We start from the raw sequence: 14,080 nt of genomic DNA on the forward strand, positions 1-14,080 counted from the left end.
AAATAAAGAAGAGGCAAAGAGGAAGAAGAAGAGGAGAAGCCAGTACGAGACGCGCGCGGGGCATCGAACGCAGACACAACGCGTATATAAGATTGTGTGTATGTGTGTGTGTGCGAATGTGAGCAAGGTGCCTCTTACTCAGCCTCTGAAAACAACTGATCGGACACCGCTAGCCGCACTAGTGACACGGTTAAAGCAGCCGAGCGCGTGGACTCTCGGGCCTTACCTTGCCTCTCGGCTCTCGGCATGTGTATATACGTATATCTGCGTATATATACGTACAGCTGCTCCTCGTTCGATCCTATATGTCCAAAGTCTCATGGCTGTACGCGATCGCGGCTCGGCGTTGCTCGACCGATCGTTCGATAATGTGACGTCTTTTTGTCCGAAAGTCCGCCGCGCAGCCGAGCTTTATAATGACATACATATACATAAACGCAGCTTATATAGCTCTCTCGTACGTATGTGTCGTTTACGTTAGCTACGATTGTGTGCTCTAGATGCTGGGGCAATTATTGTCGCGTGCGCCGCGTTGTTCTGTCTCTCGCTCGCTCGCTAGCTACGTATGTTCCTCGACGCGCTCGAGCTCGAGTTTCGTTTTAAATGAGCAAAAAATCTCTTCTCGTCTACTAGTATAGGTATAGGCAGACTCGCGGGCAGAAAAGCATTTTATCCCCGAATAAGAAGGCGCGCGCAAAGATAATTGGAGTGAAAGTCCAGTGCAGCACGCGGAGCACGCCTATGGCATGATGGTTGGACTGTGCTGCACCGCAGCAGCAGCAGCCCCTCAAAAAGTGCAGCACAGCAGAGAACTGAATTTATTTTAACTCTATATACTTATATATAAACATAAAATTGCCGGGAATGTTTATACATAATAAAGTAGCTAGAGCTCTGCTTGGCCGCGCGCTCGCGAATTAAAAGTCGCCGGGCCTCTCTATGCTGCCGTTGCCTACCTACCTGCACTTTTCTTTATTTTTATAATACGCGAGCTGCCTATGGCGCCGCCGCCGCCGCTTTTGTTGCACCACACGACGCTGCTCTCTGATCGTTATGAATTTTCGAACGCGCATGTATACAGCCATGTGATATATCACCTATGAGAGAGCTATAGAGCCGCGCGAAAGGAGGAAGAAGGAAGGAAGACCGAGGCGCCACGCACACAGCGCCGTGGTGTATGTAATATATATCCCGAGTAAAGTGCACAGCGCGCGAAATATTCTCAAGCACTTTTCTTCTCTCTACTATATACTATACCTGCGCGCACACCTTTAATATAGACAAACGCGTTATTATGCATTATTATACGTGCGCAAGCGATCCTTTGCGCGTATAAGGGTATTATCTCGCGGCTGCTTGAGTATACAATATAATACTTGAATTCAATAAGCTCATATATATTTATTATAATGCGGAGTTCACGCGCCTCGCGTCGTCCTATGTATATAAAGTACGTAACGATCTATACTCTGCTCAAAACTGTAAATTATATCGCCGGCTATTTAAATTTGATATGTATTATAATACCACCTTTCGCGCGTGTGTACACATACACCCGCGTACGCGATCGGTATATACGACTGCCGCGCGAGAATTTCTATTGTAAACAAAGAGAGGCCCCGACGACGAGCTACCAAAAATAATGAGTGCTCATATACACGTGAACCAAAAAACACACAGCCCACATACGAGGAGTTAAATACTTTCCTTTTTATATCATACGTGCGGTCTCATAACGGCCTCGCACGAGGGCAAAGAGAGCAAAAAAAAAGGCACCAGTGGAGTCGCGTATCGACAATAATCGTATAATATATACACCGAGCTATATAGAATTGGATATATATTTCAACGTCGAAGCGACAGCGAGAGCTGCGTGAGCTTGTTGATGTGTTCATTGAAATTCTAATGAATTAAAATTCCTCGGCTCTACGCGATAGCGTCGTAAAAAAAAGAAAAAAGAAAGACAGAAAAAAAACAATAACACTGACATGCGACGGCGACGAATCGCAGACTTTTATAAGATTGTGAAGCGCCGCGTGCAGCGACGAAGAGGGTAGGCGACCGATTCGCGCTTCGCATTGTAAGCTGCTGCTGCTGCGTGTATGCATGTGCTTTCTTTTTATCCGCGTATATAGCATATAATAGAGGCGCACGCACTGCACGCAGACATTGTGTCTATTTTTCTGCGTTTTATGCGGCGAGTTTCTTCACCTGCAGCGAGCTCTGGCTGCCACCGCGCCGCCGTATAGCTGTGGCTTTTCTCATCGCATTCCTCGGCTTTATATGCGCGCCTAGGTATAAGACGCGATCGTATTTTTATTGCTCTCGGGGATTTTGTATACCATACCTAACGCTCGGTGGTTTTCTCTCTACGCGTGATTCCGTATGGTTTATGCGGCTCTGTACCTTGTATACAGCCACAAACCTTTGGGCTATTATCGCGCGCGAGCGCGAATTGCCGAGAAATATAGATTAGAGAGGGAAATGTCGGGCAAATTGCGAAGGATGACTCTGCGATTATAAGCCCATCGAGGATAGTCATTGCTTCATGTATCGCGCGCGTACACCACTCACACATTACTGGTACCTGATTATTCTTTCCTGTTTTTTTTCCCTTTTATTTCATTTTTTTCCGTTACTGTTATCATTATTTCTTTCCAGTTGTTTTCAGACTCGCGAAACTCGGGATTTGGGCTTTCGCGTTTCGAGCACGTGAGAAAAAAGCTGCACACGAGAGGGACGAGAGAGAACGAAATTTCGAAATAAAACACATGTCGTTGTGTTATTAAGGTTTCCGCGCGGGACTTGGGTGTAGTACGACATAGTATGCTGCTATAGTATAAGCGCGTGACATTGCTGCGGATATCAAGACTTTTATTTTTTTGCGTTGTTTTACGCACACACGCGATTATACATACATAATAATACGCAACCGCGCACGGAACCGAGCGCGGGAAAAACTACCGTGTGTACTAATACACGCGAACGTTCGATCTGCATTATATTTTGTTTTTGCCAATCGATCTTGTTACGCACTCAGGGGGGGTTCCACCATACACTTTAATCATCACGCACGTGCTTCACGTGCCATGTAGGATTTTTCGTGAGCATATGAGAAATCGTGCGACTTTTTTTGGCCCGCTACATATTATACACATTCTGTATCAGACGTTGCGTCGTCGTTGCCGCTACGTCTATTGTTACGCGGATCATCCGCGATTATAATGGATAAAAAGGAGCAACACAGGATACATTTCTCGATGTTCTCTCGCGCAAACATATATATAACACGCGGTAGTCCGTGTGCAGCGCTGCACTACCGCTTTATAATACATAACTGCGCGCGGAGAGAATCCGAGATGTCAATCGTTGAATCGCGTTGCAACTTGCGCGGGTGTGTGTGTGTGTGTATGTCGCGTCTCTCATCGTTCACAGATCGTTTTGGCACTGATGCACGTACACGCTTATACGCGAGTCGACGTTACATCTCGTTCATACGTACGCGTGCAGTATGCCTGGCAACGGGAAGGAAACAATCGCGCCGAGAGACGCGGAGAGCTCATTGGGAAATCGATGAAAATCTCAACAATAGTCGAAATAAAAAATCCAACTAGCTCTGCTGGCGTGGATGCATGTGCGCGCGGAGGGCTGCAGAGCAGCGCAAGAGAACAATAATAAACACTCGCTGACTTCTATGTACTTTTTCTGTTTCAGAGTCGGAGCAGGTTTTCCTGATTGCGTGCGCACCTGTCTTCTACACCAGAAACTCCAGGTAAGAGAGACTTTTTGGGACACGCATCTCGTTTGCTATATCTGCTGCACACCTCTGCCCTGTGCGTACACACACACACATATGCGCTTGGTGCATGTGTAAAAGGCTGCACTGTGCACTCAGCTCTACTAATACTACTTACTGTCGCAACGCACCGCTGACTTGACGCACTCGCAGCTAGCTTGTGTATACACACACAGTACAGAGGCTCGCTCGCAAGCCGCAGACCTGCTGCAGCACAGTCAAAGAGTTTATCGTTCCATTTCTCACGTTTTCACGTCGTTATATTATTATTGTCTCCCGCGCGAGCAGCTCCCATCGCCCTATTGTCCGAATCTTCTGCCATGGGTTCGAGACTCTTCTTTTTTTTTCCTTTGCCCGTAGCTATATGCACCGCATGTGCACACACACAGACGAATACACATCTATCCGAGGCATTCGCAATGATTCTGTTTTTTTTTCATTATAGATGATCAACTGCTGCATAGCGAGAAAAAAGGCAAGGGAGGAGGTCGAGAGAAAAGTCCAGGGAATGGATATCAATGCCGATAGCAGTGGTGAGTACTTAAGCCGTATCATTATATACCTATATTCCACGCTCCGGGCGAGGAATGACAGGAGGAAAAAAATTACCTACATCGGAGCAATTATATTTTTACACAACGTTGTCGTAGTTGCAATATCAATTAGAGCATTGGTGTGTATAATCGTTCTCTCTCTCGCGCTATCGTCTCTTTTGTGAGAAAATTCCGAAAAGGCCAGTACCACCGCGAACTGCCGCTGCCGCTGCGGTGGTCGGTAAAAGTCCTGCGCTGCACTGGCAGTTCGCGTGCTTTATACATATAGCGTACTACGATACGAGATACATACTCTCGTGTTAGGGCAATTAAATCTCATTTCTCGCGTGGCGTGCGGGTCAATAAAAAATAACGAGCCATTCAATTACGGCCAACGGCAGCAGCAGCAGCGCAACGTACACACAGCCGCATTATGTACATAGCCGAGCGATAACTAGGTAATCATATGGTTTCTAACTCTCCTCGCTCGCGCGCGCGGGGAGAGGCGCAGCAGCTTAACTCGTAGAAATTACTCTACTCCGACACCTAAATGGGCAAACTTTGGAAAAATTAGATGCTATGTTATATGCCGAACGCGCGTGCATACGAGCTCCGGCTCTTGTTTTGTGTGCCTACATAGAGGCATGCGAGCTCTCGTGCTCGCGATCGCTGCCCGCGAGAGAAAGATGGTCGTTTTGCCGCAATCGTGTGGCACATACTAAGTTTCTCGGAATTCGCGCTTCCGAAGACGTCGATGATGAATACATTAATCGCGGATTGGCACAGATCGACGCGCTCGTAAGTGTACCGTTAATTGATATGATTGATGTAATTCGCCCGCCGATGTATTTATAGCATACCTCTACTCGAGCCCGTGTAACATAAGTAAGTAGCATCCAGCGCAGGAATTTCGACTATCGTGCCGATGTACTTACTTCTGTTTTTTTCTCGTTACATCCTTTTCGCAATAAGCAGGCGACTCGGAGGAGGACGAGTTCTTCGAGTGCCTCAACGAGGACGAGGGTGCCCAGGGCCGGCATCAGCTCTTGTGGAATCGTCCGGTGGGCCGATTAGCCAAGCATCCGACGCTGAGATTGGTACAGACCGGCGAGCCGCTCTATCTGCCCGTCACTCAGGATCCGGTGCCCAAAACGGAAGACCAATTAGAGGAGGACGCGCAGGTCATGATGCAACTCGGCACCGACAAGAATGCCTCCGAGATGAGAGCCCGCCTCATGAGCGCCTCGCTCCTCTCCGATATGGAATCGTTCAAGGTAATGAATCACCGTTTAGTTTGCAATTTGCCATCGCAGAAAAGCATGTGTGTGTATTCGTGACTCTGCCTAATTATTATTTATAGATTGGAATTTTACGAGCGTGTCTCATATATTTTCGTCGATGCCATCAGTTTATATACGTGTAATTAAATTCGAGGCACGCGGAGATGAGCTCGAATGTATATATTCAATTTACGATTATCGAGTTTTCGACACAGGCAAAAAAAATCGCCACGGAAATACGATACGCGACTTTAATTAATGGTATTTAGCACACATCGAGATGAATACGCGTTTTCGAAGTGAAACTGTTTTGCGCGCGTTTTATTGTTAATCTTTAGCGCCGCGACGCGCGCGCGTAATCAGGATTTAAACTGCAAAAAAAAATAAATAAATAAAACTCTACTCCTTAGGGTGGTCTACTTCTTACGGCGATCGAAATGTGTCTCTAATATGAAACACTGAACGTGTATTTCTTGAGGCAAATTTAGATGCTTTAGAGACACTTTTTCGATTGCAGTAAGAAGTAGACCGCCCTAATCACGCGTGCGCGAGTTGCGGCACGTAAGAACTAATGTAGAGCTGCCCTTAAAGTAATTAAAGTTTGCTTCGCACGCTGCGGTCGACGCTCTTGAGTGCTGACTTGACTTGACTCGATGCGCTCTCCCCTCTACCGCGGCACATGACACAGACGAGAAGCGGCCGCCACTGGCCCACTCGTGCCTCTGAATCGTAGGTAGCGTGGTGTATCTTTGTCTTCGTCGCGCTCGCTTGTTTTACTCTCGCTCAATGTCCATCTGTGGATTCACGCACATTTTATAACTGCTCACGCGTTCGTAGTGTAGACCCAGTTCATTAATCGGACGTAGTTTACGTCACGACGTCGCCGCGCATACAACATCGAGCCAGACTGCATCGACTGCTGCAAGTGATTCTCGTGAAAAAAGTTGAAAGTATTTTATATTTATAATATTAGCGAGTGCGTGTTGTTTGAGGGTGCGCAGAACCATGTCCACGTTCGACGGAAACTTGAAACAATTGAAGAGCTTCCGACAAACAGCCGAGCGAAAGATTCAACAAGAGCAACAGGAATTTCTCGGACGACTCTGTAAATTATTCACTGGTTGGTTAAAAGATAAATTGGAACTTCCTAACCTTCGTAATATTTTTCGGACCAAAGAAATCGAGAGCCTTCTCTCGGATGCCGCAAGATTTAGGGCTCGAGGTTGGAATGAACTCATCAAGTTCGTAGCTCGCAGTGGCTTCAAGGTCGAACCCACCTTTGATCAAGACGGAAAGCCACTGGTGCATCGCACCACTGCGGTACATCACGCGGCTGCGTACTGCATGTTCGCGTCCTCTGAATTGAAGGACGTGATTCGTCACCTCATTGAGATATACGACAATGTAAATTACATCGACGAGTCCGGATTCACGCACTTTCATACGATCTGCATGTCTGACCTTGATGATCTCGTCCAGAAATTCCTCGAAGCCGGGCAAGACCCTAATTGTCTCGAAAACTTATCAGGTGATTCGCCGCTACACATTGTTCTGACCCAACGACGTAATAACAAAATCGTAGAATTGCTGCTAAGAAATGGGGCCGATCCAAACTTGACTAACAAGGAAGGATGGACTGCGCTACACATTCTTTGCAAAAGAAAACAAGATGATGATTCGGTGGAGCAATTTTTTAAGATCACTGACGAACTCAATCAGCTGGTGCAGATTGACGCTCGAGACAATTTGGGTCGTACACCGTTGCAATGGGCCGTAGCGACTTTATTACCGAACACGGTTGATGTACTCTTGGATCGTGGAGCAGATCTGTCTAGCTTTGTTCTGTCCACTGAGATTGACTTCGCTGAAGGATATGAAGATCGGTGGTTGGACGCTACGAAGAAATCTAAATTGATGCTGGCGTTTGGCCTGTTGGCCGTCGTCGAACGTCTTGAAAAAAAAGGATTTCAGTTGAACCAAAATGACGCTTTAAAAATCATGGCATTATTCGTCAAGTACGAATTGTTCGACGTGTCAGTGAATCTCGATGTATTCATAGATGACACAGAAGCGAAAAAAATGATGATAAATCCGAACCTGTCATTGTATCAACTCTCACGGTTACCACCTCAAATGGTGACGAATTTTGCATCTTATAACGACTTCATCAAATTCGCGCTTTCGCAAAAATTGTTGGAGTACACTCAACCGTGGAAAGAAGCTTGTTACATGTATCTTGGCGAGAAACTATCAAAAGGATTTTATTTGCGATGGACAATAAATTCTTTAATGAAGCTGATACACCAGCGACTGCCAACTCTTTGCTATGATATGATCGTCGAACAGCTGACGAACAAAGATTTATATAATGCTTGTTTGGCTGCTGCAGGCCAACGCTCATCATAATGTGATAATCATATTCACAGTATTTTTCAATTTATGATGTTATTCAATTATGCAGATTTTCCATGTGATTTAAATAAATACATTTAAAACAATTCAGTTGAGTTTTTTGTGTTTTAATTTCCTTCTTACATTATGCCAGAAGATCCAAAAAATGTAAATAAAAATTATTGAATATTCATCCTACTGACTCTGCGCTAATACACTAAAGCGATCTAATTTGGGGGGAAAGGAAAAGGAGGAGAAAGAGAGAAAAAATTAAAAATTAATTGAGGGACATTCTGAATTATTTTTCCCTAGAGTATCTCGTGTTTTCTTTTATCTGTAAATTGTGAATCGTCCTTGTTGATATATAGAAGTTAAAGAATTTATGAATCAAATTTTTAAAATATGCAATGGCTTTAATTCACATAATTTGCATGGTATTTTTCTCTCACGCGTGTATACTTAATGTACGCAGGCAGCGAACCCCTCGGCACAATTGGAGGACTTCATACGCTGGTACTCGCCGCGCGACTGGATCGAAGACTCCGAGAGCAACGACAAGGACGAATGGGGCCAGACGCCGGGTAAGCTCTCGCCTCGCATGCTCATACCCAACAATCCGTGGGCGAGCACCTGGACGTCGGCCCAGCCCGTGCCGGCCTATCGGCAGAAGCGCCTGTTCGACGACACCCGCGAGGCCGAGAAGGTCATACACTTCCTGACGAACAAGCGACTGGGCCAGGTCGGCCAGCTGCTGCTGCCCGTGCTGACTCACGCGGCCCTCGTCGCTCTGCACGAGAAGAAGACGAGCTCGCTGCAGGGACTGCCCGACGTGCTGCAGGCCATACACAGCAGGCTGCAGTTCGCCACTAAGCCCATTCAGCAGAAGCTCCAGCTTTACGAGGTTGGTTGGCTCGATGCGGTCTCGTTTTCGTTTTACCGATCATCCGCGTTTTAACTTAATGACAAGTCTGATATTGAGATTTCTTTCAAGGACATCATTCGCGATATGGAGAGCGTCGAGACTCTCGTGGCGCAGATGAACTCGTTGCAGCTGAAACTGTCGGACAACGAGGGCGACGCTCAAGACAAGGAGCTTCAAGCCTTCGTCGTGCAGCTGATGCGAGGCAAGGAAGTCTCGGTGCCAAACGGTCCCAGAGGAGCTCTGGGAAATCGAATCTCAAAGATGTTTTCCGACGCTCAGAAGGTCCTGCAGTTCTACTTCTATACCGATCAAGGATTTTTCCAGTCAGTTTTTGCTGATTTTTATTTTCATTGCAGGCGGCGCACACGAGTAGCACAGGTGGTAGTGGTAGCGGTGGAGGCAGCAGCGGTGGCGGCAACAGTAGCGACAGCGACGCAATGTACGATCCGCGATCGATGGCTTTCAAGCCGTTCCCGGCGCCGACCTGCAAGGAGTTCGTGCTGCGCGCCATGGCCCCGAGACCGTCGCCCACGTCTATCGCTCAACCCCAGAGGCTCTACGTGAGTCTCGACAAGGACAACATTCGCATGGCCGGAGCATTTTCCGAAGACACGATATTTTACTAATTTGCCGTTACTGTTAAGTTTTTTTTTACGCGCGCAAACACACGAACACACGTTTGGTTATTTCTCGCACGTTTCTTGCGAAGTTATGTTATTCTTAATCCGTTATTCTGTGCGTACAAAATTTATGATACGATTGTTACATTTCACACGTATATAAATACCGACGTAAATATAGTTTATCCAATATATACAACTAACATACGCGCGCTGTTAAAAAATTCGTGAAAGGGTTGTAATTGCGTTTTTTATACATACTGAATTTTGTATATTTAATATTAAAAATGATTATGATAATAATACATATTAAGATATGTGTACGTATGCGTATACATTTGAATCTTCTTCAAATTTTAAACTCAACTGAATGAATAAAGATAGCTCACTCATTTTATTGATCGATTTTTTCAAATTTAAAGTTACTCGGTCTTTATGATTCTGAATTATAACGAAGAATTAACTGAAAATTTGGAAAACAAAATACATACGGAGCTATTTAATTCGTTCGGACAAAGTTTAAATACTATGAACTCATGATTAAAATATGTATATTTGTATGTATATGGTTGTGAATGAAGCATGTGAATTGTTTTCAGACGTGAGCGTCATGTCTGTCGTATATGCTTAATGTTTCAAGGGAGACTGGAGGTTTCATGAAACATAGTATATAAATTTTAACATTGTATTTGGTAGCAGTTGTAAAAAAAACATTATAAACATTATAATTGTTGTAGAAAAGACTTTACAATTTGTAAATATGAGACAACAAAGAACTAAAAAACAAATTAACAGAAACAATTCATCCTTATAAAAATTATCGAACAATCAATTATTCGAAAGTAAAAATATTGTCTTTTCCAATTTCGGTGGCGCGAATAGATAATGCTTAACAATATCGTCGAATTCCTCTAGAGCAAGCTGCGCGTGCAGTTGTACCGTGGGATCGTTATCAGTATCACGCAGATGTTTGAGACTTCGATAAAGAGGCACGAGATTTTCGCCCAAGTCAACCAAAGCACTTTTTCCGAGTCCTTGGAGCAAGAGAGTCGTCACGAGAACGGCGGCTCGTCGGCAGCTATCATCTTTGTCCGTTTTTATGATGCAGCTTATGCAGTATAAAATCTGAAAAGCAAAAAAAATTGTTTGTACACTCATTTAAACAAAAAATATATGTATATGTTTAGATATATTGTTGAATAGATTGTAATATGATATAAAATGTCAATAATATATAATAAATTTTATCGAGGTGGCGTTGGTAAAACAAATACTCACTTCTATCATTAAATTGCCTAATCTGAAGCCCATTATTTTACAAAATTCGCCAAGACACGAAAGACTCGAAGCTCGCACCATTGCGTCAGGATCTTTAGTTCCACACAAAAAGCCGTTGACTAAAAGACTTTTGTATTTGGGCGTCATTTCACCTGTTAAATGAAAAAAATAAACAATGACAAGCTGTATCTAATAATAATTTCAAATCAATTAACGTGATTTAATGCGTATGCTAATACCTAAAGCTCTTGTAGTTTTAACTAGAATTTCGCCGAGTTTGGCACGAGTTTCGGGCGTCGTTTCACAATTTCTCTGTTGCTGCGTCAAGCCAATAAACTCTTGCACCAGTGTCTCGATGACTTTATCAGGAAACATTTTCGTCATTGCGCATATTCCATTGATTGAAGCTAAATAAATAAACGAATCTTCGTGAGTGAGATTTTGTTGAAAAATACAGAAGAGAAGATCTTTTTTCAATTCTGTCTCTGGATGACGCGCTTCGATTAACTTGGTGAGTGTTATTAAACCATGGCCTCTGACAGGTAGAAGTGGATCGGTCAAATCTGCTAGAGCTTTATCTACCTCGTTGAGTAATTTGTTTTCAGCTGATAAATCATAATAATGTTTAACAGATTCCTTTCCTTTCTTTCTTATTACTTTTTCAATTTCTTCAAATATAGAAACGATTTTTTCTGGTATGTTCTTAAAATTAATAGTTCTGATGTCAGAAATGAAATCTTCAAATGCTTTCCAAGATTGAGTTTCCTTATTTTCTATTATCATCTGTTTTATCAACATTAAACATGTATATAATATTTCAACATCTTGTTCATGTGAATCATTGGAAATACTGTCAGTTGAAGATATTTTTGTGAAATAAAATTTAATGAAACCTAAAAGAGATTGTGGTGATCGCATCTGAGCTTTCTGAACATTTGGTAGATCAGATAACATTGATAGCAGTTGAATAACAATAAGTTGTTTCTCCATTTTCTCAATGATGTCCTTTGGTGATTGTAGTAGTTTTTTATTTTTAGCTGCTTCGTCAGCTGTGTGGTTTAAATTTGGTGAAACTTTCAATAAATATTCGAATAATGAAAATGCTAGTTGATCGTCCTTTTTTACAAGTTCATATAAACCACCTGCTATTTCATCATTTTCTACTTCAAATGGTTCAGAAGAAACCATTAAACCACCATCATCTCCAAATTTAAAATTTAACCTTTCACCGTATTCTCTGATAGCAAACATGTCGTGATTTAAAATCACGCTGAAAGCAGGATGTCTTATTTTCACATCTTGCAATATTTTTAAAAGTAATTCTTTTACTTTATTGCGATGCACATAAATGCTACTTTTTACTTTTAAATAAAGGTAAAAAAGAGGCTGTAAGACTGACGATAAAATTGTTAGAGGTAAGCAAGTAAATTCAGCTCTTGTTGTTATGAAAAGTTTGCATAAATTTTCTATGCACTGTGATACTTGGTTTTCTGTTGTAATAGATTTATTATTTTTATTATGAAGAGGATTCATAATAATATCTAATACTTTTTGTTGACACAAATCCTTGTCAAATTCATATAAAACTTTTATGTAACAATTTGCTATAATAGCTCCTTGTTTATATTCTTTAGATTCAAGTAATGTGATGAGCTGAAAAAAATATTTGAATATAATTATTAGAAAAATTAAATTATGAGCAAGTATTAATGAGATTACAATATTACCTGGCTGCAAATTGCATCATAATATTTTAATGCTGGAACTGTGTAACCAGTATCACCCTTTTTATATCTACGTATCAAAATTTCTCCTGCAACATTCAATTTAGGCCAGTAGACACTCACATCTGTAAGTTCATCACAAATGACCGTAGTCAATGAGACAACGCCATTGGACATCATGAATATTTCAGAGATATAACGATGAACATTGATTTGAAACCATCTAGGATTGTTTGATTCAGCACTGATCATCATAATATTTGTTAATACTGAAGTTAGCGGCATTTTTTCCTTCAATTCATATAACTTATTCTGATAATTTACTTGATCTTTGATTAAGTTAGCGTATAGCTCTGTTGTCATTTTAAATTCAGCATTGTTATTTTCAGACAATGGACTGTCTACTATTGGCTTCTGTAAAGGGGCAAATGATAATTGAAACAAAGCAGCAAGTATACTGTCCAATTGAGATATAACAGCTGATCTAAGAATAACATGCTCAAAAAGTTCCAGTAAAAGTGTAACTGTGTGGCACATTATTTTGTATTTCTGTAAGATGAACAATTTTTATTTTAGTATATTTATATGGTTTTTTAAGTCAATAATACAATACTTACATCAAAAATATCTTTGTGTTCAAAGTGGATTTGGAAATTTTTGAAATCTGTCGCTCGCGTTCGCACTTTGATAGCAGAATGAAAGGAAGAAACTATTCCTAAGTGACTAGCTAGTTTTATTGAATTTCTCAGAATTTTCATTTGTTCTATAGTAAACAACGGGTTTTCTTGACTCAACTCCGTTTTAGCAAAATCAGAAACTACGAATAAAATTGTATGTAGATAAACCCACCTAAGATAACAAAAAAGTTATCATATTTTAGGTACTTTTGTATAATTCTTCTCAAAACGGTCAAATTTTACTTACGCGACGTCATCACGAGCAAGAACTTCGTGTCGATTTTTGGAAACGTTGTCAATCACATCTTCCGGCATTATTTGATGAACTTTTTTCATTATGTCTTCGAGAACATCGTTTGTTATCGAAGCTTTGTCGTCTGGAAGTATGGATTCATATGATTTTATAATTTTTCAATGAGTACTTTGAAAAAATTAAAAACTACAAATTAATGCAGTTGTTACCTTCGTTCAATTTAGTCAAAAGTGTCAACACTTGAGTATAATCCATTGTATAAGTTTAGTAGAATGATTCTTATTCACTTTTTTACGAAACTATAAAACGTTAGTATCAAAAAACTTTTTGTATAAACAATAAAGTGAAAGCGGCACTTGTTTTGGAGTATTTACAGTAGGTTGCAGAGTACAGGTACCGAGTCGCCTCGTGGTTTGGTCTGAACTAAAACATTACAAGTCTGACAGAACAGAAACATCATGTCTGCGCTAGCGATGCTATGTCAGAATGGCCAACTTGAAGACTAGAGGAAAACTTGAATTACTACACGAAAAATGTTAAAAATCATTTAAAAAACGTAAATTGTATATAAATTTGTTTTTAATTGATCATTTTCAACATCTATTT

General features: G+C 41.7%; 2 protein-coding genes across 4 annotated transcripts in view; one reads left to right on the forward strand and one right to left on the reverse strand.

Annotated features, from left to right (window-relative positions):
• Nucleotides 1–9,835, forward strand: part of LOC106650131 (rab3 GTPase-activating protein catalytic subunit) — a 32,015-nt gene extending 22,180 nt beyond the window's left edge. For 2 of the 3 annotated variants that reach the window (XM_014367971.2, XM_014367970.2), the window contains 6 exons: nt 3,715–3,772; nt 4,242–4,329; nt 5,302–5,603; nt 8,473–8,901; nt 8,992–9,204; nt 9,279–9,835. In XM_014367971.2, the coding sequence (XP_014223457.1) occupies nt 3,715–3,772; nt 4,242–4,329; nt 5,302–5,603; nt 8,473–8,901; nt 8,992–9,204; nt 9,279–9,548 (1,360 nt within the window). In that variant the 3' untranslated portion in view covers nt 9,549–9,835. The remainder of the gene's footprint in view (nt 1–3,714; nt 3,773–4,241; nt 4,330–5,301; nt 5,604–8,472; nt 8,902–8,991; nt 9,205–9,278) is intronic. The other variant, XM_014367972.2, reaches the window with a different exon arrangement.
• Nucleotides 9,836–10,318: 483 nt separating this feature from the next.
• On the reverse strand, nt 10,319–14,022 carry LOC106650133. Its single transcript, XM_014367973.2, has 7 exons — nt 13,684–14,022; nt 13,469–13,598; nt 13,162–13,393; nt 12,548–13,093; nt 11,060–12,473; nt 10,821–10,972; nt 10,319–10,667 (listed from the first exon to the last, which is right to left on the reverse strand). The coding sequence occupies exons 1-7, from the start codon at nt 13,727–13,729 to the stop codon at nt 10,371–10,373; spliced, it is 2,817 nt and encodes a 938-aa protein (XP_014223459.1). The 5' UTR covers nt 13,730–14,022; the 3' UTR covers nt 10,319–10,370.
• Between the last annotated feature and the right edge of the window lie 58 nt (nt 14,023–14,080).

Source organism: Trichogramma pretiosum, unplaced genomic scaffold (genome assembly GCF_000599845.2).
Source record: "Trichogramma pretiosum strain Unisexual culture from Peru unplaced genomic scaffold, Tpre_2.0 scaffold82, whole genome shotgun sequence".
Taxonomy (NCBI): domain Eukaryota; kingdom Metazoa; phylum Arthropoda; class Insecta; order Hymenoptera; family Trichogrammatidae; genus Trichogramma; species Trichogramma pretiosum.

Excerpts from the sequence above, each read along its gene's own strand:
- LOC106650133 (XM_014367973.2), bottom strand. The coding sequence starts at position 13,729 with ATGGATTATACTCAAGTGTTGACACTTTTGACTAAATTGAACGAAG. Across the intron at positions 13,394-13,468 it reads CTTGCTCGTGATGACGTCGC|GTGGGTTTATCTACATACAA; the intron begins GTAAGTAAAATT and ends TTGTTATCTTAG. Across the intron at positions 10,668-10,820 it reads TAGGCAATTTAATGATAGAA|ATTTTATACTGCATAAGCTG; the intron begins GTGAGTATTTGT and ends TTTGCTTTTCAG.